Genomic DNA, 25338 nt, shown 5'->3' on the forward strand with positions numbered 1-25338 from the left:
GGGAATCATCGGATCAGTCTGCCCATCCTGCCGGCTGGCATGTGCAGACTGATCTGATGATTCCCACTTCCTGCATTGTTTTATCCATTGCGCTTTTTAACCTTGGAAATGTGAGGTTGTTTAAATTTGTGTGATTAAAAATTGTTTAAAAATTGATTAAAAATTGTTTTTAAATCTACACCCAAAGGCGCCTCTCCTTTTTGTATTCTTTTATAGTTCAACATGGTTTCTGTTTCCCTTGAGGCTGCCCAGTGTGTATGAACTCCCTGTCATCGGATCCCTATCGCTGGCAAAAATCCTTTATGGACATTATATATTATATAGACTCTGGACTAACAGCGTGTTTTATATAGTCCCAGGCTACCTGCAATGTGTGTGTAAAAAAAATAAAAAATAAAAAATAAAAAATAAAAAATTCTTTGTGATCTGGCCCACTGCGCATTTACTTGTATATAAACGAATTCAGCCAATAGAGCCCTATGGCTGAAGACCTGGCCAGGAGACGCAGCATCCAAAAGTAAATTGTGTGGGATCCCGTTTATGGGAGTTCTAATTTGGTCCTGATATAGATTTAGTGCTAGATAGGACAGCCGATTAAAAAATTTATTTTCCTGTTAAAAAGAAAAAGCAGCCAGTCAAGCGGCTTTTTTGACTTCAAACTCAGGAACAAGGCAATAAGCCCCAAGAGAAGGAATTGGTCGGCAAAAAGGGGCAAAGGCAGAGGGAGTGTCCTTTTCCATCATCCTGTGCCAACCATTAAATTTGCAATGACTCGTCATTGCCAAAGGGAGGAAGGCTTCAGAAATTCCTTCCTCACTCTGCAATCATGACAGAAAACCCATTTATTCTAGACATACTGGCCCAGGGATACAAAATTGAGCATTCAGATCTTCCTCCAGAAAGATACTTTGTAACAAACCTGTTAAGGGATACAACAAAGGCCCTAGCCATAAAGAACCTGTTAGGGGATGAAACTGAGGTTTTGATTCGGGTATCTCCAGAGGAACGTCATCAGGGTTTCTATTGCCATATTTTCCTGGTAAAGAAACCGTTGGAGAATCTTTCGTCTCATTCTCAACTTAAAACCTTTAAACAGGTCAGTCCAATACAGGAGATTCCACATGGACTTCAACTTTATGCTCAGAAATCTCTTAACCAAGGGATTCTTCACGGCATCAATCTATTAAAGAGATTCATACCAGCATGTGCCTATAGCCTGTGTCTCAAAAATTCCTCCGGCTGGCAATAAATATGGGAAAGGAGGTGTTGCATCTACAATTCAAGGCCCTCCCCCTTTGATCTTTCATCCGCCCCACAAATTTTTTCAAAAATTAATGGCGGACGCTCTCTATCCCCTCTGTCTGCAGGGAATTGCAGTAATCCCTTATCTGGGTGACCTCATCTTCTTTGCTCCTTCCAGAGAGAAATTGCAGGTAGACCTGGCCAAGGCCTGCAGTCATTTGAAAACCATGGGCTGGATTGTGAACCTTCAAAAATCTAATTTCAATCCAGCTCAGCAAGTTCAGTTTCTAGGTTATCAAATAGATTCTGTAGAACAAAGGGTGTTTTTCTTCTGGAACAAAAAAAAAAAAAGTAATGAATGTAGTATCCAGGTTACAAACAAACCAGGAGGTATCAATCAGGTTATGTCAGCCCTGGCTGGGACCCTTAACTTCAACAATGCTGGCCATTCAATGGGTGAGGCTCCATTTCAGGCTCATCCAGAGTTTTCTCTTAAAGGTTTGGGATCACAGCCCAGAAACTTTAAACACAAAAGTAAAGCTCCCCACCAGGGTCAAGAGGACCCTTTGGTGGTGAAGTCAGTCAACTATATCAAGGGGCTTACTATGGTCTTTCCTGACTGAAAAAGTCACTAAAGATGCCAGCAGTTGGGGATGGGGGGCCCACTAGGATCAAAGTATAGCACAGGAAGGTCCTCAAACTGGAGGGAGTTAAAAGTGTTCACCCTAGCATTGGCTGCCTTCTCTCCAAACCTCCATGGGTTCTTTTTCCTGGCAACAGAAAGGGTCAATTGCTAGATGGCTAAAATCAGCTATTTTGGAGCTTATTCCCAGGTGTTTGTCTCCCCCACTGGGAATACAAGCACACTCCTACTAGAGCTCTGGTCACTACATGGGCAGAATAAGCTGGTGCCACCCCAGATCAAATTTGTAAGGCAGCTACGTGGTCAAGTTACCTAACGTTTGTCCATGGTTACAGACTGGATCTTATGTCAGCTGGTAATTGGGCATTTGGCAGAAAGGTCCTGCAGGCTGTTGTCCTTCCCTAGTTGGTAAGTCTCGATTATCCTCTCAGGTACTGTCCTGAAAGACATTTAGAGAAAATTCACGTTAGACTTGTAACTTGTTTTTCAGGACAGCAATGACTCGCTCTTTTCTTGTTTGTTTATGCTGTGACTAACCATATTCTGATTTATACGTTCCAGCTTGGGCCGGAGGTACTCTGCTGCAACTGATGAGCTGTGGGAAGAAGCCTCCTTTTTAAAGTTTATCCCCTTGTCGCCGAGCGTACGCAGATGTGTGTACTCGGCTTCCGGGGGTTATAACTGGATGATGCCCGCACCTGCAGGCATCATCCTGGTCCCGTTTTTCAGAGCGGGCGATTGGCTTTCCAACCATAACAACCGATGCGGCTAAAGGCCGCTCGGCTGTTATGCCGGAGGAGCAGGAGGGGACCCCCGATCCCTCCATAAAGAGTACCTGTCACCACCTATTACTGTCACAAGGGATGTTTACATTCCTTGTGACAGCAACAAAAGTGATCAAAATTATTATTATTTTTTTAAAGCAATTTATTAATTTTAAAAGCTCGCAACGCAAAGAAAATTCATATAGAAGTCGCGCCCGCATATGTAAACGGTGTTCATGTGAGGTATCGCCGCGATAGTCAGAGCGAGAGCAATAATTCTAGCACTAGACCTCCTCTATAACTCTAACCTGGTAACCGGAAAAAAAAATTAAAGCGTTGCCTATTGAGATTTTTAGGTACCGTAGTTTGTCGTCATTCCACGAGTGCGTGCAATTATAAAGTGTGACATGTTTGGTATCTATTTACTCGGCGTAACGTTATCTTTCACATTATGCAAAAAAATGTGCTAATTTTACTGTTTCATTTTTTTTTTTTTTTTTTTAATTCGTGAAAGTGTCCATTTTCCCAAAAAGTTGCGTCTAAAACACCGCTGCGCAAATACCGTGTGACATAAAATATTGCAACAATCGCTGTTTTATTCTCTGCTAAAAAATATATATATATATATATATATATATATATAATGTTTGTGGGTTCCAAGTAATTTTCTAGCAAAAAATAGGGATTTTAACTTGTAACCACCAAATGCCAAAAATAGGCTTCGTCATGAAAGGGTTATTGGAGTTGGTGACTCCTGGAAAACAAGTTACCGGTAAATCTAACTTGAATTTTCAGGTGCTTTATAGGCACTATTTTTAGCCATTTAGCACCTGAAAAATGCCTCTGTGTTAAAGGGGTCTTATAGCAACCTCCCATGACACAAACTTCAGGCTGCCGTCTCAGAACTTCAGAAGTTACCAGCGCTACCGAGACCATATGACTCAGTGCTTTAGAGAGTTAAAGGGGTTGTAAAGGTAAATATTTTTTCGCTTTAATGCATTCTATGCATTAAAGTGGATGTAAACCCTCCTATCGTTTTCAGCCATGGTAGCTGCCATTTTTGACCCTGTTTAACCTTCAACTGCCATGATGCTGCACAGGTGATTAGTTATGACACCAGCCATTGGATGGTTTGACAGTTTGAGAGCACAACCAATGTGCAGTTAGCATTCTCGGCATGCCGAGAATGTAACTGTTTTTTGAAACTGTTAAATTCATGGGTTTACTTCCACTTTAGGCTGGGTTCACACCGCTGCGGGGGGAGAACCGGATGTGATTCGCACAGCAAATCACATCCGATCTCCGTAGAGCTGCGAGTTCAGCCATACAGATAGTATGGCTGAACTCGCAGCGGTCCCGCAGCAAACTCGCACGGGACCCTTTTTTGGGTCCGCAACGGAATCGGATCGCATGGGGGTTCACACCATGCGATCCGATTCCTGTGCGAGTCGGCAGATCGCACTGCGATATGCCGACGGATCTGGGGGTGTCATTAACATAACATTGACACCCCCAGCCATCCGCATAGGGCAGTGTGAACTGCCGGCGGGAGGTATGCGATGCGGGAAAACGCCGCGGATTTGCGGCGTTCCCGCATCGCAGCAATGTGAACCTAGCCTTAAGGTGAAAAAACATCTGGCACTGCCGGTGCCCCCAGCCCCCCCATTTTACTTACCTGACCCCTCAAAAGTCCCACGATTGCCCCCCGACGTCCTCTTCGCGCTCAGCCTAGCCGCTGAATGGATTGAAAGCAGCGCAGCCATTGGCTCGCGCTGCTGTCAATCACATCCAATGACGCGGTGGGGCGGGGCCGAGTGATACAGTGAGCGGCTATAGCAACCGGCTGTATCACGGGAGCGCACCCGCAAGTGCTTCTCGCCATGCGAGGGAGCTGGCATGAACGTGAGAAGTACTTGCGGAGGGAATTTGAGACAGCCGCCGAGGGACCCCAGAAGAGCAGTTTCGGGGCGACTCTGTGCAAAACGAGCTGCACAGTGGAGGTAAGTGATCAGTGATGTTGCACGCCAAGCCACGCCCCCTACAGTAAAAAAACCACACACCCCCTAGTGGTTAACCCCTTTACTGCTAGTGGCATTTTTAATCGCTGTTTTAATGCCAATGGTCCCAAAAATGTGTCAAAATTATGGCGGACACGTCAGACAATGTCGCAGTCACAATAAAAATCACTGATCGCCGCCATTACTAGTAAAAAAAATGTATAAAAATGCCATAAAACTATCCCCTATTTTGTAGACGCTATAACTTTTGCGCAAACCAATGAATAAACGCTTATTGCGAATATATATTTATATAATTTTTTTTTTTTTTTTTTTTTTTACCAAAAATATGTAAAAGAATACTTATCGGCCTAAACTGAGGGAAAAAAATTGTTTTATATATATATATATATATATATATATAATTTTTGGGGGGGGGTATCTATTATAGCAAAAAGTAAAAAATATTGCATTTTCTTTTCATAATTCTTGCTCTATTTTTGTCTATAGTGCAAAAAATAAAAACTGCAGAGGTGATCAAATACCATGAAAAGAAAGCTCTGTTTGTGGGGGAAAAAAGGACGCCAATTTTGTTTGGGAGCCACGTCACACGACCGTGCAATTGTCAGTTAAAGCGACGCAGATGCAAAATGGTCCGGGGCTTAAGTGGTTAAAGGCACTTTAACCACTTGGGATCCGCGCTATTGCAAAATGACGGCAACAGCGCGGACCCACATTTCCGGGACTACGTCTATTGACGTCGTCCCGGATGCGAGCGGCCTGCGCGCCCCCTGAGGGGCGCGCGCGGCGCGCTCTGTGATCGGCGAGTCCGTGAGACTCGCCTGATCACCGATCCGTGTAAGGGGTCGATCCCGACCCCTTATCACGTGATCAGCTGTCAGCCAATGACAGCTGATCATGTGATAAAACGGAGCCGGTAATCGGCTAGTATTCCTCCTCGCGCTGACAGCGCGAGGAGAAAAAAAAAAAGCCGATCGCCGGCGGCCGTGTTCGGGACATCAGTCCCGATCACGGCCAGCAATTTAAGCGGACACCTGCCCCCTGCCAGTGCCCACCTGCCACCCGCAGTGCCATCCTGAAATAAAGTAAGTGCCCCCCTGTCAGTGCCACCCAGCAGTGCCCATAGTGCCCACAGTGCCACCCAGCAGTGCCCACAGTGCCACCCAGCAGTGCCCACAGTGCCACCCACAGTGCCACCCAAAATCTGCCTCAAAGGTGCTGCACCCCAGTGCCGCCCATCAGTGCCCAGCAGTGCCGCCCATCAGTGCCCAGCAGTGCCACCTATCAGAGCCACCTATCAGTGCCCATCAGTCCCATCTATCCGTGCCACCCATCCGTGCCACCCATCCGTGCCACCCATCCGTGCCACTTATCCGTGCCACCCATCCGTGCCATCTTATCTGTGCCCATCTTTGCCCATCAGTACCGCCTTATCTGTGCCCATCGGTGCCGCCTTATCTGTGCCTATTAGTGCCGCCTTAACTATGCCCATCAGTGCCCACCAATGCAGCCCATCAGTGCCCACCAATGCAGCCTATCAGTGTCGCCTAATCAGCGCACTTCAATGAAGGAGAAAAATGACCCGTTTGCAAAATTTTATAACAAACTATTAAAACATGATTTTTTTTTTTTTTTTTTTTTGCATCTTTTTTTGTTTGTTTAGCAAAAAATAAAACTCCGAGCTGTAACTAAATACCACCAAAAGAAAGCTCTATTTGTGGGAAAAAAATGATAAAAATTTCATTTGGGTACAGTGTTGTATGACCGCGTAATTGTCACTCAAAGTGCATCAGCGCTGAAAGCTGAAAATTGGTCTGGGACTGAGGGGGGTTTAAGTGCCCAGTAAGCAAGTGGTTAAAAAAAAAAAAGTCTTCTCGGGGTAAGATTTCATTACCATAAGCGGTATTCCGGAGCCAGACTCGGGATCCAATCGCAGGATCCATGTAGGGGTTTACTTACCTTGTCCCCTGGATCCAGCAGTCTCCCCACTGTGATCAGTGAGCCGCTTTGTCTCACTTAATCTGTCACAGTGCCGAGCTCCGTTCCCTGCGAGCGTTGCGATGCGCGGGGACAGAGTTCGGCGACATTCAAAAAGTAAAAAGCACAGTATAGATACAGTAATGTAATCTGTAAGATTACAGTATACTGTGTCAAATTGCACATCCCTTTTGTCTCTAGTGGTTTGTCCAGTGTCCTGCATGCAGTTTTATATTATAAATACTATTCTTTATGCCAGGAAACTGGAGATTGTCCATGGCAACCAAACAATGTCCATTTACACCAAAAGTGCTTTTAGACCATCTAGAAAACAGCGATTAATAAATTAGAATCACTTGCAGAATTGAGCGATAGTAATTCGTGGGGAAATTTGTCATCAAACACTAAAAGTAATGACAGCGACAATTCTGCAACTCGGCACATTTCAGTGTTTTTTTTTATGAATTATTTCTAAGAATTACAGGCCTATAATATAAAACGCCAAATGTCCATGCAAAATGATGGTACCGCTTTCAACACCTAAAATCTGAAATAATCATACCGGCAGGGAGGTTAAAGCCAAAACACAAGTCTGGTCCTGACCTCCTCTTGGGGTTATGGGACGTATAAATATAGTCAAGATGATTCTCCTCCCCAAACTACTCTATCTGTTCTGGCATGCGCCCCTCCACATAACCCCTCGCATTTTTACGTTTATGGAAGCCATCCTCAACACCTTTGTATTTGGCTCCTCCCGACACAAGCTCTCCTGGTGAACTTTGAAGTGCCCAACACATCTGGGGGGCACCTCTCTTCCCGACTTAGCTCTGTATTATGTAGCTTCCCAACTATCTAATTTTTACTACTTTAACCAGTTAGACAAGGACCGTTACTTAGCTCTTGTTTGCTCCTCCTGCCCGGGCCTAGTTGCCCACCCGCATAAGGTCCTCCTATGTGGCACTCGTGCCCCCAGACAGATATATGAGCAATGTATACCTGATGACAAATGCATGTGTGGGTTGGGGGTTGTTCATCCTGTGCTGTCTGCTCTGGGCTAGCATCCATGAGTGTCCTACTTACACTGCCAGACATGGCACCGATTAAATTCTTGACGTGGAATGTCAGGGGGCTGCGTGCCAGGCCTAAACACACTGCAGTCCTCTCACATTTAAAGGCTATGCAAGCCGAGGTGTATGTATTGTTGGAGACCCACCTTACCGGTCACCTATCGCTTACTCTGAAAAATCCCTGGCTAGCCTGGGTGTATCAGGCACCCCATACTCCACATTCTCGGGGTGTTGCAATTTTAGTCTCCAAAAAACGTTCAATTCCACCTTATACTTTTGCGGATGGACCCTAAGGGCAGATACATTTTTTTTTTTCTTGCATGCTAAACTGGGGTGGGGGTTTGAGTTGTTAATACTTGCATACTATGTCCCCCCTCTGTTTCAATTTCTGGTTGTACAAGAAGGTCTCATGTTCATGGCACAATACCCCACAATACCAGCCGTTAGGCTGGGCGATTTCAACATGATAATCAACCCTCAATTAGATAGAATGGACTCTGGTGCCCCTGGACAACAGTCTCAAGGAATTATGTGGTTTGGCCGGTTAATGGGTGAATTTGCATTGACTGACACTTGGAGGCACAAGGACCCGGCCTTCCACGGATATTCTTGTTTTTCTGCCTCCCACTCCACCATGTCGCTTATAGATTTTATATATATATATATATATATATATATTTCTCCTCACTTTTGCTGCCGTGGCTGCTGGATGTGGAATATGGTATGTGGGTCCTCTCCGACCACGCTCCACGTTGGGCCGTGGTTGACCTGCAGGCTCCCCCTTCGTCCCCGGTGTGGCGACTCAACCCCTTTCGGTTATCTGTCCTCCCCGACATCGACAGCATACAATCTGAGATGACATACTTTTTCACTGCCTATGTAGGGTCGGCTCCATTTGGGGTGGTGTGGGAGTCTTTCAAGCTGCATGCCACGACGTTACTTTCAACCCGAATATCAAGATACAAGCGGTCCTCAGTTTGTGCCCTGAGACAGGCTGAGGCCAGGTTAGACTCATTGGAGCAAATGTTCTGGTCTGACCCCCTCCCCAGACAATGCACGCCTGATTAGAGTATAGTCCCGGTTGGTTAATGCCCTCCCATTTTGACAAAGCCAACCAGAAAATATTCTTCTGCAGACAAAGAACTTTTGAGCATGGGGAGCGGGCAGGTAGGTTGTTGGCTTACCTTGCGCACTTGGAACACAGAACCCCAGTTGTGGTGTCACTTAGACTCTATGGGAAGCCAAATTGCTGACCCTGCATTGGTGGCCGGGGAATTTTTAAAGTGTTTTTTTTTTTTTTTTTTTTTTTATTGCACCCTATATTCGTCAATGGCCAATTATACTAAAAACAAACTGGTGGACTTGTTGCAGACCATGAGTTTTCCTATGCTGTCTCAGGAACAGGTAGCCCAGCTTGAGGCCCCTATTGCCACCAAAGAAATTGCGAGGGCCAGCTCGTGCTTAGCCACAGCTAAGACCCCTCTCTCCCGGAATCCTACCGCCCTATTTCATTACTCCAATTGAATATTAAAATTATAGCTAAAATCCTTTCAATCCGCTTGAGCAAGGCTATCCTCGCCTTAATCCATCCTGACCAGGTAGGCTTCATGTCCAACAAAAATACGGCCTTTAACATAAGGCGTCTATTTTTGAACCTGCGAGCCACTCATGACTCAGTGGGCTCTCGCGCTTAGCCTCGATGCTGCTAAGGCATTCGATTCTGTGGAGTGGGAATGCCTTGGCAGGTATGGGTTTGGGCCCAATTTTGTGGCATGGATTAAATTACTATACCAGTCCCCCATAGCAAGAGTCCTAGTGAATGGCATGACCTCAGATGTTTTCCCACTATCCAGGGGCACATGCCAAGGCTGCCCATTATCTCCACATTTATATTCCTTGGCGGTGGAGCCTCTGGCTATAGCCATCAGACAACACCCAGATAAAAAAGGTCTTAGGACAGGCCCACTGATTGAAAAAATTTGCCTATATGCCGATGATATGTTGTTGTACTTATAGGATGCAGGCCCCTCATTATGGGCAGGGGCCTCATTGAACGTTTTTGAAAATGTTCAGGTCTCCGAATTAATTGGGACAAGTCGCAGATTCTTCCCCTAGATGTAGGGCCCCTGAGTTTGAATCAGGCACACCTCACATTAATAAGGACCAGCCAAATTAAATATTTGGGGATTCAGATTACCCGCTCCCTGTCAGAATATACTAAATTAAATATAGAACCACTTTATACATTAATAAATGGCAAAACACAATACTGGGCACGTCTTCCCCTCTGAGTAATGGGCCGCTAAATTTGCTTAAAATGATTCTCCTACCAAAATTCCTATATATTTTCTGGCGCTCCCCAGTCTATCTGCCTCTTCGCATTTTTAAAACCATGGACTCAATCCTCAATTCTTTTGTTTGGAGCGCTTCCCGGCACAAGGTGCCCTGGAGAGTCCAAATAAAGCCTGTAGAGCTGGGTGGAGCTGCATTACCTGATCTCCACACTTATGTTGCATCCCAGTTATCTCACTTTTTCTAGCTTGATAAAGAAGATAAAAGCAGATACATAAACTTGACATGCCCAGTGGTGGTCACCCAAAATGCACACCCCTTTCAACTCATTTTTGGTAACCCATGCAATTTGCATAAATTGGGAGGGCGTGAGGGACAGGTATACCATCACTGCAAGATTTGGGCGCTGGTACTACGTCGACTGAGAGTTCACACTCACCTATGGGATAATTGTAGTCTCCCTGAGCTGCTCACCATTCCGGACACGGGCCCCTGGGTTACTCGAGGGGGTAATGTACCTTCATCAGATAATGGACAGCAAGGGAGTTAAATCATTTCAGGCGCTTTAGATGGCCTTTGACCTGCCCAATACAATGTTTTTTCGCTTCCTCCATCTCCGCCATGCACTCCAGACCCAATTTGGGGGTGCTGTGACTGTTCTTCAACCCATACAGCTGGTTAATGTGCTGACTGGGGAAGACCCCAAAAAGTTGACATCTATCTGTTATCAGGCTCTTAATCTGCCCGCGGCTGTGGAACTATCCGAAAGGCTGAGGGGAGATGGATGTGGGGGAGCTGTGAGAGGACGAATGGACTGAAGCCTTGGCAGTTGGCAAGCTGGTCTCTCCCAGACTGGCTGATAGACTCAAATATATATATATATATATATACATTTTTTTTATTTTCCATCGATCGTATTTAACTCCAGCCCGTATAGTGAGATACAACCCACAATGGGACCCCTGGTGTCCAAGATGTAAGGATCAGGATAGCTCCTTTTATCATCTGCTTTGGTCTTGCCCGACTGTCCAGCCATATTGGCAGCAGCTGGTCAAGTTCCTTCATGATGACATGGGCTCCCCACTAACATTATGCCCCAAGCAATGCCTATTAGGAATCCTCCCAGATGGTGAGCAGGACAAATCCCTCCATACATTTATGCAGGAAACATTGTTTGTAACCAGACTACCGATAGCTAGGAAGTGGATGCGAACCAATACGCCGACATTTCAGGATAGGGTTGTTACGATTAACCAATCTCTACCCTACAAAAGTGTTTATAAACATAGGGGGTGCCCAGCAAAATCTCACAAAATTTGGGATCGTTGGTTGGAATCGCCATCAACAGCAATGGACTTTGAGGATGACTGACCCTATCTATTAGTGTTGGAGGGGGGACCTCTAGTGTAATGCAAGTATACAGTTTTGGCACTGCTACATTTTCGTGGATTGAACTCGTACGCCCACAGTAGTCAAGGACGGATGCCCCAAAGACCCATCTGAGAATGATGAAATGTGCTGTAATATGTATAACATGTACAGAAACACCATACGATGTACTTGAAGTTATTACTACCTAACATACTGTATATGCTGTATCTTGGATCCTATGTATTATGTACGCACACTGCTCTGTTTTTTTCGGTACTCCTAATTGCCAGAAATAAAAGTTTTCTTGCATTAAAAAAAAGAAACGGCATGCTGTCCCATCATTGTAAAATTTTGCGATATGCCAGGAACATGACTAAAGCCCCCAAGTTCCACACGTATACGCCTCTATGGGATAACCCCCCAACTCCCTGAACTACTAACTGTTCCTTACCAAAATCTCTGGATAGCCAAGGGTATCCTTTTCCTCTCACATGTCCTGAGCAACGGGTTAATCGGGTCATTCCAGGCCATTAAGGATGACTTCGAACTACCTAACCGAATGCTCTTGCCTTATTTACAGTTCCGACATGCTCTTAATTTCCAATTTGGAGACTCTGTCCCCCACCTCGAGACGCTGCCTCTGAGTGTGATTCATGGGCAGGACCCTAAGTGTCCTAAGGGGTTTTTATTTTTTATTTTTTTTTAACTGTCTCATACTGCCTGCGGCCACCTCGCAGGAACAAAGGCTAAAGAACCTATTGGAAGTGGACTTGGGAGTAGTGGAGGATGAGGAATGGGAGGATGCGTTGATCGCCTCCAAGACAGTATCCCCTAAACCAGGGATATGCAATTAGCGGACCTCCAGCTGTTGCAAAACTACAAGTCCCATCATGCCTCTGCCTCTGTGTGTCATGCTTGTGGCTGTCGGAGTCTTGTTATGCCTCATGGGAATTGTAGTTCTGCAACAGCTGGAGGTCCGGTAATTGCATATCCCTAACCTAAACTATCAGACTCGCGCACCTATATATCCTCCATAGATCCTACCTCATCCTAACTCGTCTAAGTTCAAACCCAATTACAGCTCAGCATGCCCAAAGTGCGGAGACCCTCAGGTTACATTCTACCACTTGTTATGGTCCTGCCAGAAACTCCAAGACTACTGGTCCCAGGTCCCTATACTTATGCCCCCACCAATGCCTACTCGTTATTCTCTCTCCTCCCTGAAGAGGAGAAATATCTCCACATATTTCTACAAGAAACATTACTTTTAGCCAGAATGCAAATCGTCCGCACCTGGATTAAAACAACTCCTTTGACCATTCAGCAGTGGAAGGGAGCTGTTAACTCTACACTCCCCTATAAAAAGGCGCTTTATATACATAGAGGGTGCCCAGCCAAGTTTAACAAAATATGGGACAGGTGGATGGAGGATGCATCCACATGCACAGACCAGTCCCAGCTGAAACTTGACTATAGTGCCCAGTATAAACTAAAGGCCTCATGTTACCCTATAGTTCTAAGGCCCGTAAGCTACAATGTATATTACTTGTCGTCTGCTGCATTCCACATATACATGCAGTAAAGTGTCGGAATATCACTTCCTCGCATTGGCCTAATTGCTACAGTTACCTGACTATCTGAGATACCGTGTTTGCTTTGTATAGAAATGCAAAATACCCAATGGTCATTAATGTCAAATGTGATTTATTTTTGGTTAGTGCACGTTGCACTTTGTTCTTGTTTAAGTATCATATTTTTCTCTGATGCTCAATAAACGTTTTTTTTTTTGCAAAAAAAAAATAAAAATCCGCACCGTCGCACTGAGCTCATGTGCCGAAGCGAACGCATACATGAGTAGCACCCACATATGAAAACGGTGTTCAAACCACACATGAGGTATCGCCGCAATCGTTCGAGCGAGCGCAATAATTCTAGCCCTAGACCTCCTCTGTAATGCAAAACATGCAACCGGTGGAGATTGTTTAGGATAGGTTTGTCGCCATTCCAGAAGCGGGGCGCAATTTTGAAGCGTGACATGTTGGGTATTTATTTATTTACTTGGCATAACATTATCTTTCAAAATATAAAAAACATTGGGCTAACTTTTACTGTTTGTGTGTGTGTGTGTGTGTTTTTATTTTTTTATTCAAAAAAGTAAATTTTTTTTTTTTTTTTTAAGTACGCTTGGAAGACCTGCGCAACTACGGTGTGACAAAGTATTGCAACTGCCATTTTATTGTCTAGGGTGTTAGAACCCCCAAACAGTGTATATTTGTTTTTGTTTTAGCAAAAAAAACTTTAACTTGTAAACAGAGTCTGAAAAGAGGCCCAGTCCTTAAGTGGTTAAGTGATCACATTCTCTATTTTCAGCTGCATAAGAGCTGGGGGAGGAGAAGCGGCAACATACTGAGCTTCCCAGTAAAACGATTTGGGGGGGGGGGGGCGTGTCAGGACAAATCTGGTCATTGGAGGAGAGCAAGCTAAGTTCCCAGCATAGCTAGGGAACTGACCACGGTGCACTCTCCTGCTTGGTGTGGTCAGTTTTTAATAAGAAAGCAGAGGGACTGGCAGGAACACCAGGGATTCTACACAAAGGAAGCAATACAAAACAAACAGGATATTTTATGTACTTGGTGAAGCAGGCACATATCGGGAATATGAAATGTTGGGCTAACAAACACTTTCTGTTCCCCTTTAACTGAGCTTGCAGCCTGGCTTGCCAGAGAAGGTTAGGCAGCAAAGTGCAACCCAATCACCCCCTTCTCAAAAATACAAGGCAGCTTGCCATCAGCATAGGTGGGTATCTTGCCGGGGAGCAGCCACCTTTTAACACATCTCGTCCACACATTCTTGAGTTAGTGGATGCGGAGCTCTCTAGAGCAGAGGTAGCCAAACTGGGGCCCGCCAGCTGTTGTGGAACTACATTTGCCATGAGGCATTGCACGGCTGACAGTTACAGGTTGCCTACCCCTGCTCTAGAGGGTGGACTTGATTAGCATGTGAATGCCCCATTTGTTTATATTCAGCTGTCGGCCAGCAGATGAAGGGGTCTGGGCATGTCACTGGTCGCTAGGATGCCAGGAACAGTTATCTTTCCAGCAAACAGGAGCCCTGAGTGGGAAACTCGCTTTCAGCAGCAGTAGTAATCCCACTGCCAAGTGTTTGTCCTGCTGCAGGCAGAGAATCTGACCAATCCCGCATCAGTCCAAGCTCTAACCTCATCCTTATTGAAGTACTACTGCACACATTTCATTGGCTCATCACAGTACGTTTGTCTCCCTGCATGTGGAGATTTTTGTTTCAAAATCCCAACCTGCTGATGGCAGCTTTTCACCTGACACAGTAAAGGTTTTTATTTTTTACTGCCACTAAGAGTGGGGGGGAATTGGGTCAGAACCAGGCATGAGAACATGCCTAGAAATGTATATATTGAGCTTGATGGTTCCCTTTTTTTTAAATTTAATTTTTGGACGCATGTAAAATCTTATGTGGAAACTGTTCTTTGAAAACTGAGTTGTATTTATTTTTTTCCCCAGGATTGAAGCTTCACGATGCCCAGACGTAGTGATAGCACAGATAGATCCAAAAAAACTAAGAAAGAAGCAAACTGTTAGCATAGCGGTGAGTGTTCAACTTATTTTTATTGCATGACTTCTCTGTTAGGCCCAGGGGCGACGATAGGTCTACAAAAGATCTGGGGCTAGAGCCTATAGCAGCGAAGTAAAGAGTCATACACTTGGGCGTATATAGTGTGTGTGTGTGTGTGTGTGTGTGTGTGTGTGTGTGTGTGTAATATATCTATATCTATCTCTATCGTTGCATATCCACATCGGGGTCCCCAGAGAGCCTCCCTATACATTGAGTGAGAGAGGGGGGGTGGATGAAAAGGGGTGAAGGAGAAAGGAGGGAGGGTGAAAGAGGGGGGGTGGATGAGAGACCCCCCTAGCCGCGCATGCAGTCCCTACTGTCGCAGCCCCTGTCTGTGTGGGTAGGCGTGTCATCCACCTACCTCTCGCCAGTCCTCGGCTAGCCTGTTTTCTTCCTGTTCCAGTCACAGCAAGCTGGGAGAGGAGGTTGGAGGAGTGCAGGCTCTGGGAGGCGCCGGGGATGCTGCTGAAGGTGGCGGTGTCGTCTCTCCCCTCTCCTGCTCCTGTCCAGGTCTCCCCCTCCCTGTTTGATGCCGTTGTACTGCACTCCACGCCACCAGCGATGGGACGCTCCAGTCCAGGAGTTGCAGGCCAGGCCCTACGAGCACTAGCGCAGAGAAAGTGGAATGCTGGGCACAGTGGGCAGGCAAGGAGTTGCGGCCATGACGTCACTGGTTGCTAGACGCTAGTTGCTAGGCTCTAGCAACCAGTGACCAAGAGTAGTGTCAGGTGGGGGTGGAACTGGAGCCAGTGCTACCACGGCCCAGTCCGCCCCTGTTCCCTGTATGCTGGACTGGGACAAGAGCCTCGGGGCTATGGACCCCAGATTCGGGGCTGTAGCCCCAATAGCCACCCCCTATCAATGCCACTGGTTAGGCCCCTTTCACAGCAGGGGATATGTCAGCTGATCCCCGCTGAGCAGGCAGATGACAGATCCACTTCCACTCGACTATGCAGAATGGACACGGCCACTATTGTCTATGGGGAAATCTGATGAAAATGGACCCCCTGTCCAATGCCACCCAATCTGCCAGACGAATGGGGAATAGGTCCCCCTATCCTGTTTTTAGACACAGGGTCAGATCGAATGGTGGCATATTTTATATATAGGCTAATATGTATTGTGCAGTATTGTAACAATGTACATGATGTGCTGAAATATCAGTGCTAAGAACCAGTGTTCTGTATCAGATCCAGTATTTAGAGATAACAAGTCACCATTTGGTATTTATAAGAGGCCAATCTTCACAGGTTCTAACGATATAGCCTTAAAAACTAACGCCACTTTGTAGCCCTGGTTACACCTGTATTTAGGCTGTATTATGGTGTAAACACCACCCCTCTCTATGCTGTGACAGGACACATGGGTTCGTCGCCACCATAGCCGCTTTCACCTCTGAAACTTGCAAAGCTCTGCCTGCACAGACGTTTAGATCATTCACAGATTTCCTCGAATGAATGACAAATTTTATCTGCCACCGTGTCTGACAGACTTTTAGTTCTCAACAGAACACAGGTGCTGCGAGTGCCACACTCCTTGACAGTTCCCCACCAGCTTTCCAGCTGAAAGGAGGCTGGCTCATGGTTGCAATGCTTTGCAGGCTAATTTGCAAAAAATAAAGCATTTTATAATTTTCCCTGTAGATAATGTACATTTGTTTTGTAAAAGGTGAAAGTGGTCTTTAGCGCTGAGCTTTGTGCTAAGACATTCATAACTGTCAAAGGCTGTTGGGATTACATAAAAGCTTTAACATGCAGGATTGCTTTGAAGAAGCAAGTGCCTGTCTTTTTGTTTGTTTTTTTTTCTTTAATACTCAGGCGTGTTTTATGTTTTTTTTTATTTTTTATTTTTATTTTGAGTGGTTGATTTGATCTTTGCTTTTTAGCTTTCAGGTTGCCAACCTGCCCCTGAAGGTTATTCACCAAGTCTTCGTTGGCAGCAGCAACAAGTCGCTCAGTTCTCTGCAGTCCGACAGGTAACTGATACATCTGTAGTCTTGTATAGGTGCCTTCACAGATCCAACTGTCCAGCGAAAGTAGCAGTTAGAAGGTTGAGGCAAAGCATTCAGCACTGACTGGTGTTCTTACATGGATCAGCTTTTTTTTATGCATGCTAACGTTCTGCTGGCTTTGGTAGCTGCAGCTTGACATTACATGCCATTGCTCAATCTGTCATCTACTAGGACCCTCAGATCTTTCTCCATCCTTGATTCTCCCAGCACTTCTCCTCCTAGTGAGAAGTTTACATTTATGTTTTTTGCTCCCGGGTGCATTACTTTACATTTACATTTCTCCACATTAAACCTTGTTTGCAATGCATTGGCTCACTTCATTATTTTGTTCAGGTCTTTCTGTAAAATTTCTATATCCTGATGCAAAGTTATTGCCCTGCTTAATTTTGTGTCGTCCGCAAAAACCAAAATTCAGCTATTTATCCCATCCTCTATATAATTTATGAATAAATTGAATTGGTCCCAAGACAGAACCTTGTGGTACCCCGCTATCCAGTCCTGAACAGTCTGAGTACACGTTACTTATCACCACCCTTTGTATGCACCCCTGTAACCATTTTTTGTTTACCCAAGAACAAACCTTTATGGCCCATGCCTGCAGACCTCCGCTTGTAAATTAAGCATTTTATGGGAGGCATTATTGAATGCTTTTACAAAATCCAGCTGTGGCCTATATCAATCACCAAGAGGGCACCAAAAGTCTCTAAGCTCAGAGAGAGGTGAACCATATTCTAACTTGGGCAGAAAGGCATGTTTCATGCCTTTCTGCAATTTTCATTCCAGGAGTAGAGAATTGGCAGGGGGACTAAAGTCGCCAACAGTTATTCCCAGTGGAATGGTCTCTTCATCCCAACATATTTCATGCTGTTTGTCAAAGATGGGTGACTCCGGACGTGGATCTTTCTAGCATCCGTGTTCAACACGAAGTTGATCAACTTTGTGGCCCCCTATTCAGTTGCTGCCTCGACTTCTTTGCAGGATCAAGCTGGAAAGAATGCAGATGAATTCTGGTGGCACCAGCATGGCCCAAAAGGTCATGGTATGCAGAAATTGTAAAGATGGCAGTGGAGAGCCCACTACGGGCAGATCTGCTCTCTCAGGGACTGATTATTCCATCCTTCCTTATGGTCTCCAAATTTAACAGCTTGGCTATTGAAACCCACATTCTAAAGAAACGTCAACTTCCCCTCATGTGGCATTGCTATGGAACATCCCATTAAGTAACTACTTAAGACTCTGTGTCCCATGATGTACGATAAAGAAAATAGGATTTTTATAACAGCTTACCTGTAAAATCCTTTTCTTTAAGTACATCATGGGACACACAGGTCTCTCACCTCCTTTTTTATTTTTTTTTCTTAGTGCAAAAAAGTGTATTTCTCTTACGTTCACTGACTAACACAATTGCTTTACTTAGACCATCGGGTTGTTACACCACCTTCAGGAGAGGACTAGGCAGAACATGTTAACAACATGTAGAACAAAACCAGAACTTTTTAGTTCTGCCCAAGGGGCGGTCCCTTCAGTAACAACCCCCCAGCCTGCATACTGCAGCCTCAGTTTTTTTCTGTCTAGGGAAGAAGGACCTGGGAACCACGCGGGCCTATCGGTCCTTGGATCTTTTTCTGCAGAAGTTTTGCCTTTTGTGCAAGATTGAGATCCTGTGATCTGCTACCAGCAGCCGGCTGGGTGACAGGCTGGATACCCTTATCTTTGTAGTCTCCCCAGCCTGGCCAGCGAGCGTGTGCAGACCAGAGCTCCATGCTGGGTCAGCCACGACATGCCCCCAGGCTCAAGGGGCAGCCGGTGAGCATAATGCTCCGGGGCACACATATGACCGGGCTACTGATGTTTGCGTAACAGTGTGCTGGGCCAGCAGCCACCCCGTACTGATCGGAGAGTGGGTCTGTGATGGAATGTTCCCCAGCTCGTCAGGACTGGTAAGTACAGCTCTCCCTGCCTCAATGGGGCTGGGCATTCCCTGGGAGGTCGATTCGGCGGTCCCTCACCTCCCTCTCTTCTCTCCCTGTCCCTATCTTCCCTCCCCCCCCCCCCATGGGGGATGCTGCATGGGCTGCTGAGCGGTGTGTGTGCCACATAGACGGGAGCCCCTGGGGGGGGCTCTCTCCTTGGGTGGGGGCTGTGCGCGGTGGTTGTGCCCTTGGTGTCTGGAGGTCTGTGTCTGCTGATTGCAGCAGCGCTGTTTGCTGACATTTCCTCTGCCTGTTTTTTCACTGTCTCTCATGTATACAGTGCTTGGCGGCCATTTTTGGTGTGACCAGGGAGAAGCATGGTCAGTCTCCATTTTGCTGTATTCCGGTGGCCATTTTCCCTTTTATTATGTCCTTTGTACTGGACGCTCGGTGGTTATTTGGTTGAAGCCTAAACACGTTTTTCATGCTCAGAGCTGTTCTGAGACTCAGCACAGTGCGGTTTCTCTCACAGGCATCTGGGAGCTGACACAGGCACACCTAGCTGGACGGTGCAGAACTCGGTCAGGGTGGCGAGTCCTGCGGTGGGGTCCCCTCAGCCTGCAGCAGTTAGGAGGGTGGGACCATCACTGTCCTAAGTCCCCAACAGGTGGCAGACAGGGTAGGGTCAGCATGGCTTCATAAACAGTTTTTTTTTTTTCTTCCCCCAAAATCCAGGCAATTTCAAACGGTTTGCCTGCAGACAGTGCAGTGCCCCTGGACGCTTTGTCGGCGGTCCTTAACACGTTTGTTGCCAAGATGGAGGAGGTGCGTGGGCGCAAAGGTGGTAAAAAGCACCCCCCACAACCTCCGGGGAGAGCAGACTTGGGCCCTGCTGAGGCTGGTGACCCCTGCTCCGTTTCAGATGACGCTGACCAGGACCGAACGGACAGTGAGGATGATTCCCTGTCCGGGCCCACGCGTGAGAAAACGCTTGTTGGAGCACTTATCACAGCTGTGCTTGATACCCTGAAAATTCAGGATACAGCAGATCGTTCTGCTGATGTAGTGGTCCCTTTCGGGTCCCGCAAGCCAGCCCGTACACTTAAGGTGTTTCCGTAGCTGACTTATTTCGATAAGTTCATATACAAGGAATGGGGTAGACCGCAACAGACCTTTTCGGTCCCCAAATACATGGCGGTGCGTTACCCCTTTGAGGAGAGCCTTCTCAAAAAGTTCTCCTCCGGTCGTGGACCCCCAGTATCCAGGTTAAACAAAGTAACCCTGCTCCCAGTAGAGGGGACTCCTGTATTGAAGGACCCTACTGACAGGAAGGCTGAGGCAGTGGCCCGTTCCTTTTTTTACGGTTGTGGGGTCAGCAATGTGACCAGTACTGGCATCCACACTTGTCACAGACACTGAGTGGGCAAAACTTTTGCACCATGAATTGGGGGAGCAACAGGCTTCTCCCGTCTATGTGGAACTAGCAGACCAGTTAGTGCAAGGCCTTAAGTACATTTGGACGCGGCCCTGGATATGCACCCTCTGTTATCCAGAGCTTCAGTGTCGGCAGTGGTGCTGAGGCGCCTGATTTGGCTAAAATGCTGGTCGGCTGACCAGGCATCCAAAAAAAAGCCCTGAAGGATTTACCTTTCCTTGGTGAGTGGCTCTTTGGAGCCTCATTGGATGACATTATTAAAAATGCCACAGAGGTTCAGAATAGAATCTGTTTGCTCAGTAGTCGCTGCACTCCATCAAGGGGACTCCCTGACGTCTTTGGACATCCAGCATGCGTACCTGCATATACCCATATGCCTACGGCATCAGAAGTTTCTGCAATTTGCAGTTGGGGAAGCCCACTACCAGTTTGTGGCTCTCCCTTTTGGCTTGGCATCAGCCCCCCGAGTCTTTACCAATCTATTTGCTCCAATTTTGGCGTTGCTGCCACAACGCAGGATCGCGATTGTAGGTTACCTAGACGATCTCCTGAGAGCATCTTCTGCCTCAGAATTAGAGGAGGATTTGGCGATCACCATGCAGACCCTGCAGGAATTTGGGTAGCTTTTGAACCTAAAGTCGGTGATTGTACCGACTCAGCGATTGGAGTACCTAGGCCTACTGCTAGACTCCATGTAAGCGAGAGTGTTTTTCCCTTGAGACAAGCTGCTGGCTCTGAGCCGCGGTAAAACTGTTGATGAACCACAGGTGGTCATTGCTACGCTTATGCATGCGAGTCCTGGGACTCATGGTGGCCTCCTTCGAGGCAGTTCCGTATGCCCAGTTTCACACCAGAGTCTTGAAGAAGGAGATTTTGACGAAATGGGACAAATCACCGTTATCCCTGGATCGGCAGATTCAGGTGAGTCAGTCAGGGTCACTCTCTGCTCTGGTGGCTGAGATCCCTGGCACTTCGGTCCGGGAAGTTGTTCCTACCTCTGAATTGGACCGTGATCACAACGGACGCCAGGCTAACCGGCTGGGGTGGAGTACTGGGAGTACACTCGACCCAGGGCCTCTGGTCGGCAGAGGAATCCAAGCTGCCAATCAATGTGCTCGAGCTATGAGCGATCAGGCTATGTCTCTCCACATGGTCAATAAGACTTCGAGGGTGTCCAATCAGGATACGCCACGGCGGTGGCATATGTCAATCATCGATGGAGAACAAGAACCTCGTCCACCACATGGGAGGTCGCTCACATCCTTCAGTGGGCAGAGCGACAGGTATCGGCTATTTTACATGCCGTGAGTGGAAAACTGGCAGGCGGACTAACTAAGTCGCCAGATGCTGGACCCAGGTGAATGGGCGCTGAATCCGGAGGTGTTCAGGCTGCTGTGTCTACGTTGGGGACCACCAGACGTGGATCTTCTGGCCTCCCGTCTCAATCGGAAGGTGCCGAGATTCGTGTCCAGGACAAGAGATCCTTGTGCAGACGCGCTAGTGGCTCCTTGGGGTCAGTACCAGCTGATCTGGGCCTTTCCTCAGCTGAAGCTGCTACCACGTCTGCTTCGCAGAGTGGAGACTGAGGGGATTCCAGTAGTCCTGATTGCCCCAGATTGGCCTCAGTGTCCCTGGTATGCAGACCTAGTGAGCCTGGTGGCGGACGCCCCCTGCCGTTACGAGAGGACCTTCTGTCTCAAGATCCGATTCTCCATCCTGCTTTACCATTGCTGATTTTACCAGCATGGCTATTGAGAACCAGGTGCTAAGGAACCGGGGCCTATTGGACTCCGTTGAGAGCACGGAAATCATCTTCTCGAAAGCTATATCGTCATACCTGGAAGGCCTACATCTCCATGTGTGAGGAGAAAGGATGGCATCCGTGCTCCTATTCTATATCCAGGATCCTGCTATTTTTACAGCGAGGAGTAGACCAGAAATTGGCTTTAAACACCATTAAAGGACAAATATCGTCTTTGGCTGTCCTTTTTTTTTTTTTTTTTTTTTTTTTTTTTTTCAGCAACCCCTGGCATCTCACTCCTTAGTGAGCATGTTTGTTCAGGGGATCCAACATGTAGTTCCTCCGATGTGTCCACCGATACACAGGTGCCCCCCTTTCCGGTCACGGCCGATTCCACCAGGGTAATTGGAACGTCTTGGGCCTTCTGACATCAAGCGTCTGTCGCTCAAGTGTGTAAAGCGTCGTCTGTTCACACCTTTACAAAATTCTACAAGGCAGATGTCAGTGCATCGGCTGATGCCTGTTTTGGCCTCAAAGTTTTGCAGGCGGCCATGTAATTTGCAATTGCAGTTAATTTTGTTTTTCTGTTTTTTTGACAAGAAACAGTTACATTTTAAGTAAATGCACTGTTGCATTGTTACCGCATGTTCCGAGGCGGTTTGATAAGGTGGTGACTCCCAGATTAACCGGTTCCCGCCCGGCGCACGCCGATGTACGTCGGCAGAATGGCACGGGCAGGCATATTGGCGTACAGGTACGTCCAATCTTTATTGCCGCCCTGCGTGCCGGCCGGGACCCCCGTGAGTCCGGTTGCGGGTCCCGTGGACTCGATCGCTGCGTGCATACCCGCGATCGTCTCACGGGGCGGATGAACGGAGAAATGCTGTTGTAAACAGCATTTCCCCATTCTGCCTAACAACTAGTGATGCTGATCTCTGCTCCATGTAATTGGAGCAGAGATCAGTGTTCACTAAATGAAAGCCCAGCCCCCCCACAGTTAGTAACACACCCCTAGGAACACCAAACCCCTACACTGCCACCCACTGGTTAACCTCTTCACTGCCAGTGCCATTTACACAGGAATCGCTGCATTTATATAGCAGTGATTGCTGTATAAATGACAGTGGTCCCAAAAATGTGTCAAAAATGTTGGATGTGTCCGCCATAATGTCGCAGTCACAATAAAAATCGCTGATCGCCGCCATTACTAGTAAAAAAAAATTTTTATAAAAATGCCATAAAACTATCCCCTATTTTGTAAACACTATAACTTTTGCGCAAACCAATCAATCGCTTATTGCAATTTTTTTTTTTTACCAAAAATATGTAGAAGAATACGTATCGGCCTAAAATGAGGAGGAAAAAACGTTTTTTTATATATTTTTGGGGGATATTTATTGTAACAAAAAATAATGCATTTTTTTTTTTTCAAAATTGTCGCTCTATTTTTGTTTATAGCGCAAAAAATAAAAACCACTGGGGTGATCAAATACCACCAAAAGAAAGCTCTATTTGTGGGGACAAAAAGGAAGCCAATTTTGTTTGGGAGCCACGTCGCATAACCACGCAATTGTCAGTTAAAGCGACGCAGTGCCGAATCGCAAAAAGTGGTCTGGTCTTTGACCAGCAAAATGGTCCAGGGCTGAAGTGGTTACGGAGCACTCTGTTTTTCTGGGTAAAATTTGTATGTGTTTGCCACGTTCTGTTTTTGTGGGTGAAGCTTTGTTTTTTCTCACATGCCTTGTGGGTCAAGTTTTTATGCTGTTTCCCACCCCTTGTTTTGGCACTGCTTGGGGACGTCCCGATGGTCTAAGTAAAAGAGCTGTGTCAGTCAGTGAACGTAAGAGTAAATAGGATTTTTTTCTACTGACCGTAAAATCCTTTTCTCTGTAGTTCACTGACTGACACAGGACCCTCCCCTCCCTTTTTTTTTTTTTTTCTTGCGTTATACTGCTTGTTGACATACTGAGGCTGCAGTATGCAGGCTGGGGGGTTGTTACTGAAGGGACCGCCCCTTGGGCGGAACTAGAAAGTTCTGGTTTTGTTGTACGTTAACATGTTCTGCCTAGTCCTCTCCTGAAGGTGGCATAACAACCCAATGGTCTAAAGGAGCTGTGTCAGCCGGTGAACTACAGAGAAAAGGATTTTACAGGGGGGTACAAAAATCCTATTTTTTTTTTTCCAAACGAAGTGCGCTAGTAGGCAAATACGGTGTGACAAAGTATTGCAACGACCACCATTATATTCTCTAGGGTGTGTATGTGTGTGTGTGTGTATGTGTGTGTGTATATGTGTGTGTGTGTGTGTGTGTGTGTGTGTATATATATATATATATATATATATATATATATATATATATATATATATATATATATATATATATATATATATATATATATATATATATATATATATATATATATAATCTCAGAAAGAGGCTCGGTCTTTAAGTGATTAACCCTTTCACAGCCAAGTCCGTATGGACCTCATTTCTCTATAAGCTCATAGCAGAATTGTTTAGCAGACTCTGCTGAACAATTCTGTAACTCTGATCAGCGAATTACCCTCATTAACTGCCATCTCTCCTCTTCCACTCCCGCTGGCTTCAGGTGCTGCCTTTTGGGGGGGTCAAGATGTGTTCAATGCTGGAGGGGGTGGAGTGGAGGGTGCTTGGTAAACGTGTTTACTAAGCTCCCCCCGTAGTAGAGTGGACACAGGCAGTGATCACTGCAGATCGCGCCTAGATGTCTTACTGACAGCTGCTCTATAATAACCGCGAGTGTTACTTTGTTACTTTGTATCAAACTGTCATTTAATGAATGAGGAAGATCTATATAGATTCCTTATTACATTCAAGTAAAGTGCTGCAGAGAAAGGGACTTTCTCTATTTCAAAAAAGAGATATGGGGGTCTGTTTTGACCTGATATATCACTCAAAAAAAATATATAACTGTAAAAAAAAATTTGGGGGGGGGGGTGAGAGAGAAACGTAGATCCAGTGACTTTTTTTTTTTTTTGTTATTTTTTTTTTTTTTTAAGCCGGAAGAAAATGGCCAAATATTAATTTGCTATTGTTACAAGTGGGTGGGTTTGGGGTGCAATGCTCTGTGCCCCGAGCCCAACCTTTTTCAAGCCGATTAGAGCCTCAGACTCTAATCATGAGACTTGTGTCAAGCAGATCCGCCTGCTCAGCGGAGCAGCTGATGCTGATCCCCG

At 46.2% G+C, this 25338-nt stretch overlaps 1 protein-coding gene across 2 annotated transcripts in view; it reads left to right on the plus strand.

Annotated features, from left to right (window-relative positions):
- Positions 1-25338, plus strand: part of GEMIN2 (gem nuclear organelle associated protein 2) — a 73054-nt gene that overhangs the window by 3727 nt on the left and 43989 nt on the right. For both annotated transcript variants that reach the window (XM_077464844.1, XM_077464843.1), the window contains exons 2-3: positions 14911-14995; positions 16908-16997. In XM_077464844.1, the coding sequence (XP_077320970.1) occupies positions 14911-14995; positions 16908-16997 (175 nt within the window). The remainder of the gene's footprint in view (positions 1-14910; positions 14996-16907; positions 16998-25338) is intronic.

Source organism: Lithobates pipiens, unplaced genomic scaffold (genome assembly GCF_037356315.1).
Source record: "Lithobates pipiens isolate NorthernLeopardFrog02 unplaced genomic scaffold, aLitPip1_a1.2 Scaffold_30, whole genome shotgun sequence".
Classification (NCBI taxonomy): domain Eukaryota; kingdom Metazoa; phylum Chordata; class Amphibia; order Anura; family Ranidae; genus Lithobates; species Lithobates pipiens.